General features: G+C 47.7%; 1 protein-coding gene across 2 annotated transcripts in view; it reads left to right on the top strand.

Annotated features, from left to right (window-relative positions):
• neurl1aa (neuralized E3 ubiquitin protein ligase 1Aa) overlaps positions 1-17,739 on the top strand; it is a 39,316-nt gene extending 21,577 nt beyond the window's left edge. Inside the window, exons 4-6 of one of the 2 annotated variants that reach the window (XM_030352340.1) lie at positions 2,465-3,238; positions 12,666-12,800; positions 13,970-17,739. In XM_030352340.1, coding sequence (XP_030208200.1) covers positions 2,465-3,238; positions 12,666-12,800; positions 13,970-14,211 — 1,151 coding nt within the window. In that variant the 3' untranslated portion in view covers positions 14,212-17,739. Of the gene's footprint in view, positions 1-2,464; positions 3,239-12,665; positions 12,801-13,966 lie in introns of both variants that reach the window. The other variant, XM_030352339.1, reaches the window with a different exon arrangement.
• The last annotated feature ends 263 nt before the right edge of the window (positions 17,740-18,002 follow it).

Genomic DNA, 18,002 nt, shown 5'->3' with positions numbered 1-18,002 from the left:
GGGTGCCCGGAACGGATTATCCAGTGATAGTGAGCTGTCAATCTCTCCCTAATCTTCTTAGCCGGCAGCATGGACCGACACACAAACACACGCACACAAGCACACACACACACACACACACACACACACACACACACACACACACACACACACACACACACACACACACACACACACACACACACGTAATCTGACTTGGTCAACCAAACAGGTCCAAGCCAGTTCCCACATCCTGCTCTCGCGTGTCTGGCATTTACATGTTGACCCAAATGCATGTGCATGTACACAAGTATTACTACTACTGTTACAAGTACATTTACTGCACGTGTACACAAGTACGTTTGTGTGCATGCCTCATAAACTGACTCAATGCAGCTTACAGGAATTCACTAACCCAACAATCAACTTTTAACATATTTCACCAATAAGCAAATTCATTCAAATGAAAATAATTAAATAAATAGAGAAAATAAGAAAAAATAAACTATAAATGAAATTAAACAACGACAAAAGCTTAGTATTATTGAAGTGCTATTTAAGTGCAGATTGAGAATGGCTGCCCTTTACACCAGCGCAGCCTCAGCCTTGGGTCCCGCCTCTCCCGGCCTTGTGTACCGTGGCCCCCAGCCGGCCGCGGCCCCTCTGAACGGGCGGGGTGGGGGTGACCCTAAGAGGCTTGGCCGGTGTGGTTTCACTGGGCCGCGGCGGTGCGTTTGGCGGCAGCGGCCAGGTAATTGAGGCTAAGAGGTTTATCCGGAGTCAAGACCCGGGCTGTTGAGCACCTCTTGGGGGCCCCTGGGCCAGACGGAGGGGGGGCCCCCCATATGTCGACCAGGTCTCAAAGAACCTCCTTCCCCTCTCTCCGGAGAGCCGGAGAGTCAGTTAGCTGATGCTCTGTGTCTTTCATCTTCTAGCCTTACTTCTGGAAAGAATCCCTCCCCCCCCCCACCTCCTTCACCCGTTCTCCCTCAGCCCCCTGGCCTCCCCCCTCAGTAATTGGGGTCACTCCCTGCCACCCCTCATCACCTCCCGTCTGAGAAATGATCGTCCTCTTCTTCTTCCTTTCTCTCCCGACATGTGCACACTGTCAATCATCACGAAGATGTCGAGCTCAATCTGTGATTGTTTGTGTGTGGGTGTGGCTGTGTGTGTGTGTGTGTGGGTGTGTGTGTGTGTGGCTGTGGCTCTGTGTGTGTGTGTGTGTGTGTGTGTGTGTGTGTGTGTGTGTGTGTGTGTGTGTGTGTGGCTGTGGCTGTGTGTGTGTGTGTGTGTGTGTGTGTGTGGCTGTGGCTGTGTGTGTGTGTGTGTGTGTGTGTGTGTGTGTGTGTGTGTGTGTGTGTGTGTGTGTGTCGATGTGTGTGGGTGTGGCTGTGTGTGGCTGTGTGTGTGTGTGTGTGTGTGTTTGTGTCTGTGTGTGAGTTGCTATTGCTAATGCTTGACACACATTGTAATGATGTTTAATGTATAGCTTGTTTAAAATATAGTACTTAAAATGTTATCAGAGAACCTTAACACTGGTTCTGAATTAAACCCACTGGTGTTGGCAACTACTCAAGCCTGAAAAAACATGAATTCCCCCCCGCCACCGAGTATTTACATGGTTCAAAATGTGCTGTGCTTGAACAACATGAGCATGAGCGTGACGTTTAAAGATGTAAAACAACATCTCACTTGTTTTGTTGAGCTTAATATTGATTTATCCACTTCTGCGCTTTAGGATTAGCTTTGCTGTTCTTTGTGGGGGAAATGATGAATGGTCCTTCACGGGCTAAAAAGAGAATGAGTGCCAGTGACGTACACTCGCACGCACACACACCAGAGCCGAATGCATTATAGATGCTTCAGCTCAAACTAGTGCTCTGTAATTGTCCTCAAAAAATTGTATATTCTCTTGGAAATCGCTGAATCGACTGAAGAGCGACGACATCGTCGGTATAAAAGCACGTCTTTATTCTTCGTGGAACCTTCTGCTGTAAAGTAATTAACACCAGCTCACATCACAGCGAACCTCGTATTGAACTTTTCCCAGTGAGGGTTTAATAAGCGATTTCATCATTGTCTTAATAGTCTGGCAGGCGTGCAGATTCAGCCTATTTCAGGACGTGTGGAGCCTGTCAGCGTATTTTTTAACTCCTGCCAAAATCTGTCTCAAGCAACTTATAATTATATTTGTATTAACTATCTTCTCCTCTTTTTCCCTGTCGGACTCTCTCCGTCCCTCTCTCTGTCTCTCTCTCTCTCTCTCTCTCTCTCTCTCTCTCTCTCTCTCTCTCTCTCTCTCTCTCTCTCTCTCTCTCTCTCTCTCTCTCTCTCTCTCTCTCTCTCTCCTCTCTCTCTCTCTCTCTCTCTCTCTCTCTCTCTCTCTCTCTCTCTCTCCGTCTCTCTCTCTCTCTCTCTCTCTCTCCATCTCTCTCTCTCTCTCTCTCTCTCTCTCTCTCCCTCTCTTTCTCTCGCCCCCCCCCAGACAGTGAGATCGTCCCCCCAGACTGCCTCCGCCCCCACTCCTTCACCAACGTGCGCTCCGCCTCCCTGGTCCGCGAGCCCGACGATTCCCGCCTCTCCATCAGCCTCTGCGACCTCAACCTTCGCCAGGAGGATGGCGGCGGCGGCGGCGGCGGCAGCGGCCCCGGCGCCCACGGCCGCCACTCCCATCGCCACACCCTGCACCTGACCTCCGCCTCGTCCTCGTCCTCCTCGTCCAACTCCGCCTCCTGCTCCATCCCCCAGAACTCCCTGAACTCCCAGCAGTCCTCGCTGCTGCCCGCCTCGCTGGAGAGCGACCTGCACTTCCACCAGCTGCGCGGCGCCCACATCAAGACGCTGGACAAGCAGACGGTGTCGCGCGGCGAGCACGCCCGCGAGGAGCGCACGCTGGTGTTCACCGACCGCCCGCTGCGCACCGGCGAGACCGTGTTCATCAAGGTGACCAAGTCCAGCCCGGCGCGCGCCGGCTCGCTCTCCTACGGCGTCACGTCGTGCGACCCCGCCGTGCTGCGACCCAGCGACCTGCCGTACAACCCCGAGGCGCTGGTGGACCGCAAGGAGTTCTGGGCCGTGTGCCGCGTGCCCACGCCGCTGCAGAGCAGCGACATCCTGGGCTTCCTGGTGACCGCCGAGGGCGAGGTCATCCTGAGCCACAACGGCACCAACGTGGGCATGCAGGTGTGCGTGGACAACTCGCGGCCGCTCTGGATGTTCTTCGGCCTGCACGGCGCCGTCACCCAGCTGAGGATTCTGGGTAAGTTGGAAAAAGAGATGACGGGGGGGGGGGTAGATTGAGAGAGAGGGGGAGATGGAGAGAGAGATTAGATATAGGTTGATAGGGAGCGAGAGAGAGCGAGAGAGAGAGAGAGAGAGAGAGAGTGAATATATATAGATTGATAGAGAGGGACAGAGCGAGAGTGAGAATAGAGAGAGTGAGAGAGACGGGGGAAGTGACCGGAAGAGAGCGCGAGAAAGAGCGAGTAGATATAGGTCGATATAGATAGATACAGCGTTTGGGATGTTATGCATTCTTCCCGAACGCTCCTCTGAGCCGTGGTGGTGTTCAAAGCAACGCTAGGATGCCACGGCAACACATGGCCGGACAAGGCATCCCCCCCCAGCTCTCCACTTTCCAGTTTTGCCAAACTGGAAAGTGTTTATTCCTGAACACGGCCGGTTAAACAGGAAGGAAGGAACAGCGAGCCCGGGCCCGTCTCTCCTCGTTGGTTTGAGGACAGTCCACTTGACCCGCTGCGAATTTAACGTTGCAGGAGGAAACGAGCTGAACGAGGTACAAACGCAATTTCCATTTTGATGTTAATTCCCTTCTCAACAAAGTCAACCGCGGCCGGCCCACACAGCGTCCCCAAGGTCCGCCCGGGAGAATGAGATCCGCCCGGCCCTCATTACCGCTACAGTGACCGTCTGCCTCTGGACCCTCTCCCCCGTCCTCCCCCATTCCCTCCTGAAAAGTACCTCAAGGGTCCGTTTTGAAGAATGAGACCCACCAAATAAGATCTGCTCCGCGGACGTCATTACCGCCAAAGCGACTGTCCAGTCCTCCCCCCTCCTCCCCCTCCTCCCCCTCCCTCCCCCCCCCCCCCCCCCCCCCCCCCTCCCAGCGAACAAAGAGCCAGGGTCGGGGCGGATAGGACCTGCACGTCTGGTTCTGCGTTCAGGACGGGCCACTCTTGGCACGCTCCCCACAGCAGATGTTCGGAAGAGGCCAATAAACACAGTGCAGGGATTAAGCAGAGAGCCGGTGCTCTCGCATGCGTATAGGGGGGCAGGCGGGACAAACAGGAAACCAGCAGCGCGTGCGAGGGGTCGGGCGAACGAGGTCCGAGGAGGAGGTGGGGGGGAGGAGGTCACACGCCGGTTCACAGTTGCGGATGAAGGCGTGTGTGAGTGTGTGTGTGAGTGTGAGTGTGTGTGTGTGTGTGTGTGTGTGAGTGAGTGTGTGTGTGAGTGCGTGTGTGTCTGTGTTGGCAGGGGTCACAGCCTTGAACTTCATTTAACCACACTGTGGCGCAAGCACCCCTTTCACACGCCTCGCACGGAGAGTGTGAAGGAAGTCGAATGTCAATCCTGCAGCACAGGAGCCAAGACGTGCTTCGTAGGCAAACACACACACACACGCTCCACACCCGCAGTTAGACACATGGCTAACAGACGATTGATCATGTGACATGATCAATCAAGGGCTTGATTGATCACGAATCTTTGATCCAGATTTCCAAGAAAGACTAGGTCTTTCCAGGATGGTTTGCTTGTGGAGATCTTTCACAGGTTTGAGCTGCAGAGTGGAGAACTGCAGCAGCCTTTGTGCTTTATAACAACACAGGCTCTGTCGCTGTGTCTTTAATGTGTGTGTGTGTGTGTGTGTGTGTGTGTGTGTGTGTGTGTGTGTGTGTGTGTGTGTGTGTGTGTGTGTGTGTGTGTGTGTGTGTGTGTGTTTGTGGGTATCTGTGTGGGTTTGTGCGGGTGTGAGTATACGATCCGATAGTACTTTATTGTCAGTGCAAGCCTGAACTTGTATCTGTGCGTGTGTGTATCTAGGTGTACGTGTGTTTGTTTGTGTATCTGTGCATGTGTGTGTGTGTGTATCTTTTCATCTGTGTATGTGTGTGTGTGTGTGTGTGTGTGTGTGTGTGTGTGTGTGTGTATGTATCTGTGTGTGTGTGTATCTGTTTGTACTTATGTATGTATCTGTGCATCGATGTGTGTCTGTGTGTGTATCTTTGCATCTGTTTGTGTGTGTGTCAGTGTATGTATCTTTGTGTGTGTGTGTATCTTTGTGTGTGTGTGTGTGTGTGTGTGTGTGTGTGTGTGTGTGTGTGTGTGTGTGTGTGTGTGTGTGTGCGTGCGTATGTGTATGCGGGGCACGACTCGAGTCATCCCTAAATATATCCTGCTCTTCAGTGATGGCGGAGGCGGGAGGGAGAGGGGGGGAGGGAGAGGGAGGGAGGGAGGGAGGGATGGGATGGGGTGCTGTGTGTTTGGAGCGAGTAGGACAGGGATAAGAGAGAAGAGCGGGAATAGTAGAGTGAATAAGCGGGGGCGATGGGCCAGAGACTCAACGTCAGTCCGCTGACAACTCTGACCGTTAACCTTAATATCCACTTTTCCTTTATCCTATTAAAAAGTCCTCATACGGGAAATGACGCGATTCCTCTTCTATTTCGGTTTCTCGCGTTTCATTATCTCTCGTGTCTCTCTCTTCCAACGGCCCGCAGTGTCCCGTTAAAGTACAGTTCACGAGCAGGGAGTTGCAGTTAAACCCTGCTCGGTTTTGGCCATCCAACGTCAACCGGCCGCCCGGTCGCCATGACGACCTCGTCAATACAGCATCGGCTGTAACACTCGATACATCGTGTGTGCGAGGGCTTTCTGCGTGACGCTCCATTATTGACTGCGGCGACCTATCGCGTGCCCTCGATTCATTAGCCACCACGGGAGCAGGAGTCCTCGCCCGGACTTTAACGGTGTCCCATAACAAGGATTCAATAGTGTTTTTGAGTGGTTTTACTCTTAATGTTTAAGTCATCGCTGTGTTGATGCTTGTAGACAAACCGAACGGCCTCCTTGTTGCTAGGCAGCGTTGTTGCTGGCTCGTCCTGTGCTGCTGCTGCTAACGTTGTCGTCACCCGGGCTAGCGTGGAGGCTACACTCGTCCCGGGTTACTGCTTTACATAACAGACGTGCTGTACACAAGGTGCACGCACACACTGTACACACATGCGCACACACACTGTACACACACACATGCACGAAAGTAAGCAGGAGTGCATGAACACGTGCATTAATACACGCACGCACACACACATACTTTACACACACACACACTGTACACACATACACACACACACACTGTACACACACTGAACACACACACAGATAAAATGCCCGCACACACTACACACACACACTGTATACACACAGAGTACACACACAAACACACACACTGTACACAAACTCACAAGCACACACATACTGTACACGCACAGAGTACACACACACACACAAACACACACTGTACACACACAAACACACACATATTGTGCGCACACTCACAAACACAGTCACACACAGTGTGTGTACACACATTGTACACACACAAACACTCTCGCCCTGCAGCCTTTTCAATCATCAGGCTGAAATCGGAGCTCTCTTGGCAGCCCGGAGAAACAGGAACAGGAGAAAAAGGGGAACAATAAAAGGCCGGTCCGGGATGCTCCGGCTTATCTGGGGCATGGAGCACTTCTTAGTGGGATCCTCTTGGTCCTCCATCTGCTCCGAGTTAGGGAGACGCTCTTATCTGGCAGCTGCGACTGCTGACCTGTTCCTCTGTGCGGAGAGAGAGCGGAGCGTTCCCACCCCCTGGTTCCTGTGTCTCCCTTCAAGTAGGGAGACACGTGCGCACAAATCAGCACGCTCACACACTCGTGCATGCACAGACACACACACACAAGCATATACATACACACACACACACACACACACACACACACACACACACACACGTGTAGACACGTAAACGCACACTTAAGTACAAAGAAACGCACACAGGTTAACACACGCATGCAAGCACGAACGCAGGCACGCAAGCATGCACACACACACACACACACACAGACTCACACACACACTCCACTTGAAACCTGGCTGGGTGTGCATGTTATCGTAAACGCACTTGAGACGTTTCCCTGAATTAGGCCTACCCATACCCACACACACACCCACACTCACACAGTGTCACTACACTTGAAACCTGCCTTGATGTGTAACTGGATAACACTTTACTGTAAAGGTACATTGATTAACTATTAATTAACATTAGTTAATCCTGCAATTAGCATTAATTTATATAGCATGAGCATCGGGATTGGAGTAAGGTCCTATTATATACCCTATTAAATAATGCATCAAGAGTTTACATGAACACCATTAGTAAATGGTGTTCATGGTAAACATGTAATGTTTACTATTCACATTAGTTACCTCTTAATTAACCGTTGGATTAGGGTTATTAATCATTTACGTATATGAATGAATGGTGATATAACATAAGCTTATTGTAAAGTGTTCCCGTTATCATAATTGCCTCTGCATGCTCCTGCCTGCTCATGCTAAGGAACACATAGGAAGGACATCCCTATGTTCCCAGTTCTGGAATGATCCCAATGCATGGAATGGTGATCCAGGAACGAGAAACATGTCTGTGAAGACTTGCCAAAGCAATGCCCGGGGAATGACCCGGCAGCGCATGCATTATTCAAACCAGCGAGCCCACCGAAAGTCCTGCGCTGGAAGCCACCATGAGATCCAAGCACAATATCCAAAGTTATCCCCTGTGCAGCGGGGTTTGGGGTAAAACAGCGTGGTGTTTTGACACAATGCATGCGTCCAATCCCGTTCCGTATGGAAAACACTCTCGCCGCAGGATATACACTTTCCCCTTCGCCGCAGTGTCTGGACCACTTCGCTGCCAAGCAGTGCTTGTTATTCTTGTGATAATAAAACAGTAAAAAACCCAGCTCGGAATAAAACAAGTGTTGGACTGCGAGAGCAGAGGGGTCGGACCGACACAGGGATCACAGCGGTTGCGATGCTAGACTTTATTCTGTGCGTTTTTCGAAACTCCTGCGTAGACAATTCCTTCCCTTTGCCGCCTGCGCTCCAGAGTTAATTTAGCACAGAGCCTCATCAAGAGCCGAACCCACCCACACGTTCAAATACCTCCAACACCACCACCCGACCACCACCCCCCTGATGAGACGCTCCTCGCCTCTCCTCTCCGTTTCATCTCATCAGCCGCCGCAATCTTTTTTTCTAGTTCTGCTGCGTTGTGTGTTTTTCTCATGGGCCTGATGCGACCCGGGCTGCTAACAAGTAGGGCTTGGCGAGTGCAGATTAAGTGCAGCTTTCGACGTGATCAGGGCTTCTCAGAGGGAGCTCTCTCTGTTGTTGATGACGACTGCTCTGTCTCTGTCGTTAGGTTCAGCGGGGGGGGGGGGGATTAAATGGGACTGGGTCTGAAACAGGGAAAGACGTGTTTGGCATGTCTATCTGGAGCTGGATCGATCTGTCGTCCTGTAGCTTCCTCTTTCGCACAAACACACACACACACACATACACTCTCCAACACAGACACACGCACATACACACACACGCACACATACACACAGATGGATAGAGGGAATAGACAGGGAAGCAGAAGATAGACACGTGGGTTTGTGTGTCTGTGTGTGTTTGGATCCTGTGTGTATGTGTGTGCAATAATGATGTGTGTGTGTGTGTGTGTGTGTGTGTGTGTGTGTGTGTGTGTGTGTGTGTGTGTGTGTGTGTGTGTGTGTGTGTGAATTTAAAAAGGCCCTCCCTCTAAAAGACACGAGATCAGGCATTCAAACTGTCCTCCCCTCCCAGAAACAGAGTCATCTTTCTCCCAGATAACATCTCCACTGGAGGGGAGACTAATGAGATGGTATCTAGTCAGCCGAGACCCAACGGAAACAACGGAAAAATTCCCATCCAGACGAACAGCCATTACTGAGGCTTTGTCTGTGTCGTCTGCCTACAAGTCGTCCTCCCTAGAGCTGGAGCACTGACACACAGGGATGAAGTTGAACGTGCACACACACACACACACACACAAGCACACACTCAACCCCCACCCACATACACACACACACATGGATGCAACCTCACATACACACAGTTATGTCCACACGCATGCACAACCCACTTACTTACACAGAGAATGCAAATTCACATACACACACTCACATCCACGCACAAACAGAAGCACACACACACACACACTCAACCCCGACCCACATACACACACCCAGGGATGTAAATTCACAGACACACTCAAGTCCACACACACACACACAAGCACAAACTCAACCCCAACCCACATACATACACAAATCCAAACACACACGCAGACACATAGCCCACACACGTACGCATAAACACAATCAATATAATCATACACATGCAAACATGAAAGCACACACACACACACACACACACACACACACACACACACACACACACACACACACACACACACACACACACACACACACACACACACACACACACACACACACACACACACACCCCAACCCATCAACGCCCACATACTTCAAGCCAGCCCCAGTGTCACATAGTCTGCATTCGTGCCCCAGCAGCCTCCACACAGAGCTCCGACTGGACAGAGCAACAGATGGCTGTACCACAGATAGAGACAGCGCATAAATCAACCGACGACAGAAGCAAAGAACGAAAGAAAAAAAAAGAAAATAACAAAACAGCGAATGAAAGACAACCAGACAGAAAGTACAAAACCAACCCAAACAAAAACACAGAGAAGGAAAGAATCCTAATGGAGAGACAGAGTAATAACGAAAGGGAAAGCGACAGGCAGATGGGATGACCCAACCCCATCCCCCCCCCCCCCCCCCACCCCCAGCTGTTCAGAGCTCTGGTATCTGCTGGGTTAGGAACAGGCGCTGGGAGGGATGGGCACGGCAGATCCAGGATCAGCTGCCCTCGGCCGGGTGGGGGTGGGGGTGGGGGTGGTGGTGGGGGTGTCTGCCTGCCACGGGAGGGATTAAAAACGGAGGGATGGACGAGAGACAGGAATGAGAGAGGGACACGCAAAAGGGGAGGGAGGTGCATCAGGATACCGCTGCACCAACATTCACAGTCGAGGGCAGTCGCACACACATACTTGCACATTCAAACACACGCACACACACGCACTCTCACATTCAAACACACACACTTTCACTTCGATGAGGCGACAGGCAAAGGGGAGGGAGGTGCATCAGGATACCTCTGCACCAACATTCACAGTCGAGGGCAGTCGCACACACATACTTACACATTCAAACACACACACATACACACACCAACACACAAACACACACACACACACACACATTCAAACACGCAAACTTTCACTTTGATGAGGGGACAAGTCAAGGGGAAGGGGGGGGTATCTGGATACCGCTGCACCGACATTCACAGTCGAGTCAGACGCACACACACACTGACACATTCAAACACAAACACACACAAACACGCACACACACACACACTTACTGTACACATACCTCCAAAGGCTGAACAGGGCACAGAGTGTGATTCCCACGGGGGCAGCCGAAAGGTAAACAAGTGCATACATGACACATTCAAGTACCGCGCTACCTCGCCGGATGAAAGCATTCCTCCATTCATGAGGGTGTGTGTTACATCACGGGATCCACTCTCTCCGTTGACATCACAAACCGACCGCCCAGGAACTGTGGGGCTAGGGGGCTATAGTGGCTGCGAAGGGTAACCCCCTGGCATTCAGAACACCAAGGGGTGCGTGAGTGTGTGTATGTGGGCTTGAGTGTGTGTGTGTGTGTGTGTGTGTACCGTGTACAAATACGGAACACATGGAAATAGACCAACAGTCTCCAGACTGTTTGTAAGAATAGAACTGAAACCGGCAAGTCTACAATGACTCTAATAACCACCATTGTGTTTTGCTTTCATTTTCCATTTTCTATCAGAGGAAAACCCAAGCTCATTATTCCCCTACATGTGATCAGAGGAGAGAAACATAAAGCACAGCTCTTCCGAATCAGAACCTCTTCGTCAGCAGGGGACAGAGGTGATTAGCATTGATCCGTGCAGACAGAGGTTGACCTTCTGCCGATTCCCCTGATATACATGTAACTCCACTCTCCACAAGAGGGCCTCACTGTGATTACAATCCATTCAAACTATGGCTGCAAAACTACCACCCCTGGTCCTGCATCTGCCACAGATGGTACAGAGGAATGCATTCTGGGGTGAGGGTTGAGTGAGGGGTTCAGTCATCCAGCCCTGTCAGCAGGCCCCTGCCATGTCTGACAGGGCTGAGTGGAGGATGACTCATATTTGCATTCTTTTTGCCAACTGCCCAGGAGTCATGATGAAATATTCCCAGTAAATGACGCCACCGTCCATGAAGTGGAATTTCATTTTCGTTTTTTTTTTATTGATTTTTTGCACTTTATTTGGAAATCTGGAAATACGACCGTATTGGATGTCCACGCTCGCACAGATGCTGTTCATTGTCGTGCTGGCGGAGCTTCCCTCAACCTCTCTCTCGGGCTCGTAATGAAAGCCATCTACGTTTTAATGATGAGATGCAGCGAGCCTTCTGATGCTAAGTCATTGTGATGGATGACATGCGTACTTTGCAATGAAGTCCATTTGCATTTCGGTCTGGATTGTTTGAGTTGTTTACCGATGCTGATCACCCAGGGCCTCTGGGAGAGACTTTGGTTTCATATAAACTAAAAGTCGTCATACCAAACACTGTTCTTTATTTTCATCCAACAAACAAACAAAACAGGCTAGACCTTGAAAAAACATCGCAACGCGGCACTTTTCTGTTTAGACTCGACTCTCAGCGCAGGCGGTGTCGTCAACTTTAAGGTCGTCTTTGGAAGTGTGTACTCCGAAAAACTTTGGAAGCGTGTGAGTTCTCGGACTTGTTATGTTGAGTTATCGCCATATCAACACGGTTTCTCGGAATTCAAATTTATATTTTTTGTTACCGTGCCAAAAGAGCATGTGGACAGAAGTTATACGAGACCCCACTATTTCTGTCTTATTTTCGGAACACGAGTGCTGAAGCTGTAACATATTCCTTCAAGAAACCCCTTGAAGCACACAGAGCATTCCGGTTCATAGTTAGACCCAAAAAGGAAGTAGAATTGTGTTGTTTTAAATGGAGTAAAGCCCTCGGAGCACGAAGCTAGCAGAGCAGAATTGTTTTGGCTCACTTTCTGTATTTCTATCATTTTGGTAGGCAATATAATTCACAAGCTAGCGAGCTGGTCACATATTTTAGGGGCGGGGCTTTGGCCTGAAGGGAGGGGTGGGATTTTTTTCGGTAGAATACTTGCAAAACGAGCTCACTCTCCCCGCTTTCTCCAAAATGCTTCCTCTACCCTAAAGCCTATTTTGGGAAATTGAAAAACGTTATTTTGCATCTGTCCGGAAGTTCACAGAATTAGAAACCCAATGAATTAAATCTGGGGGAGGATATCCAATCCAAACTTGTGTCACATTTCTTGTACCAAACGAGCCACAAGTTTCCACGCACAAACTAACACAACCCTTCTCAACAGGTTCTACCCATCTAGGGGAGCCGAGACCACCATCCAACCCCGGCTCGCCTCCCTCCTCCTCCCCCCACACCCCCAGCGCCTTGGGCAGCGGCCGCTCGGACCCGGTCCTCAACGGGGGCCTTTACTCCGTCGGAGGTACGTATGGTGGCGCTGTAGGTGGGCAGGGACGTACCCCACTAGTCCTAGAGCCCGTACTGCTGGGAAACACACAGGTGTTGCTCATAAGACTATCGTAGACTCCAACGAGGGAAGATGAGTCTGCTAACGATGCCCAGGTGCAAACAAGGAGAAGACCCATGATTAGTGTAATGAGGGACACCTGGGGTGGGTCCTGCGGTGAGTTGAAACAGGGCAAGTGTGTAGGCGGGGTGATGCGGGGCTACGGGCAAAAAGTCCAAGAAAACACCTCCTATATCTTTTCCTAACCACTTTACCTTGACATTGATGGAAAATGTCATGACTTCAAGGGAAGATGGGAAGGACAGATCATAAGGATTTATAAGGACACAACCATGGTACACAATGATGTCATTATACGACGGTGTGATGTTGTCATGTTAATTGTTTGTTTTCACAAACGGCTGAACAGTGCGTCTGCAAATGTTCCTGCCGCAAGGAATTGTGGGACGGCATTATCTATTTTCCTTTTGTAAAGGATGGTCGAGTGTACCCTATGCTGAAGGAGATAAAAAGCATTGAAGCACCTTTCCTAAGCATTTAGAGAACTCGACTGCTCTTATCAGGCCTGCCGCTGAGATACTTTGGCTCATTACACTCGGCAACAACCTTCATAGGCAGAATATAATATTGGAACGGAGCCAAGGCCTTCCCTCCCCACTTGAGGATCTCATAGTTGTGATTCAGCTTAGGTTATAAAGCCTAATACCGATCAGGGTTGTCATTTGTATGAATGTTTTCACGAGTTTTAAACCTAATATAGAAAAGACACACTGGCTGTTTTTCAGGGACACTCAACGTGCTAGTGATTTTTGCAATCTTTCTCTTCTCACTCGCAAATGAATATTATATTTCATATTTCATACTGCCCAATGCTGACAACCCCCTCAAAAGCTTTGTCATGCCATCATTTCCAAACATTAATGGTATTTCACACGTTAAATATGTAGGGTTAGGGGGTCTGGATCAGATTAGATTAGAAAAACTTTATTTATCCCGAAATGGCCAATTTCGTTCACAGATCAACTTCTTGCCAGCCTCAGCTTTCCTCAAACTTTAACCTTAAGCTCAACCTCTCTCCCCCTCACCTTGTCTCTCGTGTCTGTCTCCCGCCTTGGCTGCAGCAGGCTCCATCCCCGACTCACCGAGCAAGCTCTCCAAGTCACTGAGCTTCCCCGCCGCCCAGGGTGCTTGGCCCGACGAGTGCTCCATCTGCTACGAGAACGCGGTGGACACGGTCATCTACGCCTGCGGCCACATGTGTCTCTGCTACACCTGCGGACTGAAGCTCAAGAAGATGTCCAACGCCTGCTGTCCCATCTGCCGGAGACAGATCAAAGACATCATCAAGACCTACCGCAGCACGTAGTGACGGGACACAGGAACACAGCAACGACAACAACCGGTGCATCGGAACTGAACTGAGACTGAACTGAAAAGACCTTGTTGTGGTGGGATCTTCTGGAGACCAGGACGGAAGGTTCTCAAGTCAGGGAAACACTTGGTTTGAAGTGGAGCAGGGGTATGGATCTGGTGGAGGCCTACTTTTTTGTTTTGGTGTAGGATTTGGGTGGCTGGTGCGCTGCCTAACTTCTTCTTGGTGCACGTTTTGAATTGGGACACGTTTTACGATCGAGGAAGGCTCCTCCTCGTTTAGTCCGCACCCCTGAGCCTTTGCCTTCGTCGGCGAAGAGAGACTAGCCTAAACATTGATCCTGAGAGTTTATTTTGGAGAGCATGGATTCAGACGAGAAGACCATTTAACAATTTCGCTCTTTGATTTTGTTGAACTGCATTTTTGGAATGTTTTCCGATAGCCATCGTCCACAAACACTGAGACTAATTAGGGACTTCTGGGGCTCTGTGATTGAGCTGAAATATGTAAGTGTGTCGAGATTGGACGGATGGTTTAGAAATGTGCGATTAAACTAATGCCTGGCTCGCTGGCAGGAAAGCAAATCCAAACGTTGGGGAGCGTGTCAGTCGTCACAACTTGTGTCTGTGCGCCACTGATCTCAGAAGAAGGGGTTTAGAGAAGGCAGCGGGAGGGAAAGATCAACCGATGGATGTTCTGTCGTTTGTCGTTATAGCGTCGGAGCTTTGTAAGTAGGAAACGTATTTAAAAGGTACAGAGACTATAATAAGAGAAGTAGGTTAAGTAGGATTGTTATTTATATCATTTCAAGTTAATGTACCTTTAATGGTAGTTACTATAGCAGGTATTTGGTGGTAGCTGTCGTTTAGCTTTAGCTATAGCTGCTTGCTCTGCAATGTGGTATGTTGCACTGAATTCTCACTTCGTCCTCATAGAAATGCCCTATTTTTTAAACAGAGGACAGATATTGATTTGCTAGGCCCCAACCAGGATTTCTAAATCTCACAAGCCTGTGCATCCCTCAATATGTGTGGAGCTGGAGACAGGACCCAGCAGTAATTGACCAGTTCTCAGGGTGAATCTTTAGGATTTGTGGTATTTTCCCAGTTTTCTACCTTAATCCTTGGCTAAATGCACTGTGAGCTTTCAAAATACTTTTTTTTTTAAACATTGTTAGAAATAGACCACGTACAATAGGAATTTCTGCGCCATTTGAATTTGCCTGAAAGGCCAGTTTCTAACAACGCAGGTGTCACATACTGTCTAATATCTACTCAGAGAGAAGGGAAAAAGCACACAAATTGTAAAAAGAATATTTTTGTAAAAGTTCCAAAGTTTAACAGCTAAATTTCCGTTAAGTTACCTTTGTGACTGATATACACGCCTTTTACCAGCAGAAATTATCCTTCACTTTAATATATTCATGGGCCTGAACTGCTATCGGCCTAATCAGAAAGCTTATATATTTTCTCCTTTCAGCACAATATGATGCCTCTGCTTGCTATTCATACTCACAGTTTGACGCGTAAAACCAACAGGATGGAGTGGCCCTTTCTTAAAACCCAACATGTTGCATATTGATTTTGGTATTTAGCTTTTGTAGTCGGTATGGTCTTTCGATTAGTGAAGTTATGGTATGGCAAAGTAAGCCAGATATAGCTTATAGCTTGTAGCTATCCCATGAAGCTAGAAGGTTGATTTTGAGAAACAACAACATAAGTAGTGATGAAGAAATTGATAATCAGAAGTGGGGCTGAAATTGATGCTACTAGTAGTATTTGTCAGCGTTATTTGGCAAATGCTGATATTGATGTACCAGTATATCTTCCCGGGCCCGTAGAGTTTGGTTACGCTGTCGCTTGAAGTGTTACTTCACCTTTGAATGTTATATGATGTATCTAGAGAGGTTATTTACTTATTGGTGTGGTTCAATTAAAAATCAAAAACAAAAAAAAAAGTTATTTTATAAGAATTGTGTTTTTGTTTCTCCTTTGTATCCAAAAGTATAATAACCTAATATATTTGTTTTCTAATCAACAACCTAAGATTAAATATAAATATTATCTTGTACCTCAGAGCAATAAGATATATTGCAGTAAACAATCACAAATACATTGCGGGGACAAGATAAGAACTAGTGATTCATTACACCACCCTTTGTACAAATACATTATATGAATTTTTTTTTTACAGAATATACTACACATAACAAAATAAATGATGACAATATGTTGATTATTAATGTCACTTTATAAAGCTCCTGATTGTAATTTTGAAATACGAGACCATAGTTGCTCTCTGGGATTTCACCATGGCATATTGGTTTTATTTTATTCAGGTTTTTTGGTGTTATTTTTCGGTTTATAATGTGGGTTTTTATTGGAGGGCGCGGGAGAGGAAACCGACCAAATCATAATCAATTTGTTTTCACATCTATTGTAATACTACTGTGTACTACTTGTTATTCCCTTAGTATAAACACAAACAAACTATTGTATATTGGCCTTTACATATTCCTTGTATATGTTCCACAAACATTGATAATGGACCATTCATTGTCCATGCCAAAATATGTTGGCAGCACAGTTAATCTGCAAGCTAAATGTCAGATTATCATCGCATAATTTGGTTTTAAAATTTGTATTTATTTATTTATTTATTGATTATTTTATAAAAACTAAGGTTGTAGTCTATATCAGTAAGTATATCAAAAACAAAATGACTGCACTGCTTGAATAGGAAGTCAGGAAAGTTAGTTTCGGAGATTAGACAAATCCAACAGCTCAGTACAGCAGCTGACAGTCTTTTTTCTGGTTATGTTACAAACTAAATAAATCGACAATGAAAGTCCATATTTCAGCCAAATGCACATTCAACCTTTCACACAAGCAGTGAAGTTCCACAAGTCACTACATGTTGTTTATTTCTTTCTATCCAAGTAATAGCACCCTGAAAAATAAAAAACAGAATGTTACTGACACTGTAATGTACTATATACAGTCTTTTTGTTTTGTAAACTGTCGTGTGGAACAATTCCTCTCAACCGTCTTTTTGTGTGTGTGTTTGCATTTTTTTTTTTATCAGTTTCAACCTTTCATCTATCCCGACGCAACAAAGCAATTACGTCTTTTTTTTTTAATATAATTGTAGTTTCCCGTGTTTCCTTTATACTTCTAGAGTAGTTTTCTCATTCTATGTGGGCTATTTGTTCACCTAATTTGAACAAGGGGACCAATGGTAGACGAGCATTCAGGATAATGTAGTGTTTCAGGTAGGCTAGAGCCAGCGGGCGTTTCCGATGTTTGAAAGCGTTGTGGCGCGTTACGTATGTTACGTACGTTACGTACGGCTGTGGTTCACGAATCAGGACTTCAGCGGTCGAAGTCGTTTGAGAACATGTACTCCTTCTTTCTTTTTCTGTTGAAACAATTCTAGTTTCCAACTGTTTGTGAGCCTCTTTTCAATGTGAGTCCGACGATTGTGCTCAATAAAACTTCAACATGCGTCTCTGATGCAAAACAATGGCGTCCTCCTGTTTCTCTCATTTCATATTGAACTAAATCATTTTAAAGATGATAAACTACAAGTGCACTTGATATTTGATTGTAGGCCCATGTTCAGGTAGTCTGAGCCAGAGGAATACCACACACTTCCACAGACACAGTCTATACTCCTGTATGGCATTGTTTCCTAACCTTGGGGTTAGCATAAAGGCATATGGCCTTCACTGGAGTTTTTTCCTTCTAAGCTTTATTTATTCTGATATTGACACTCCTATACGAACA

Source organism: Gadus morhua, chromosome 3 (genome assembly GCF_902167405.1).
Source record: "Gadus morhua chromosome 3, gadMor3.0, whole genome shotgun sequence".
NCBI classification, from domain to species: Eukaryota; Metazoa; Chordata; class Actinopteri; order Gadiformes; family Gadidae; genus Gadus; species Gadus morhua.
This window is presented reverse-complemented; position numbering and strand designations above follow the sequence as displayed.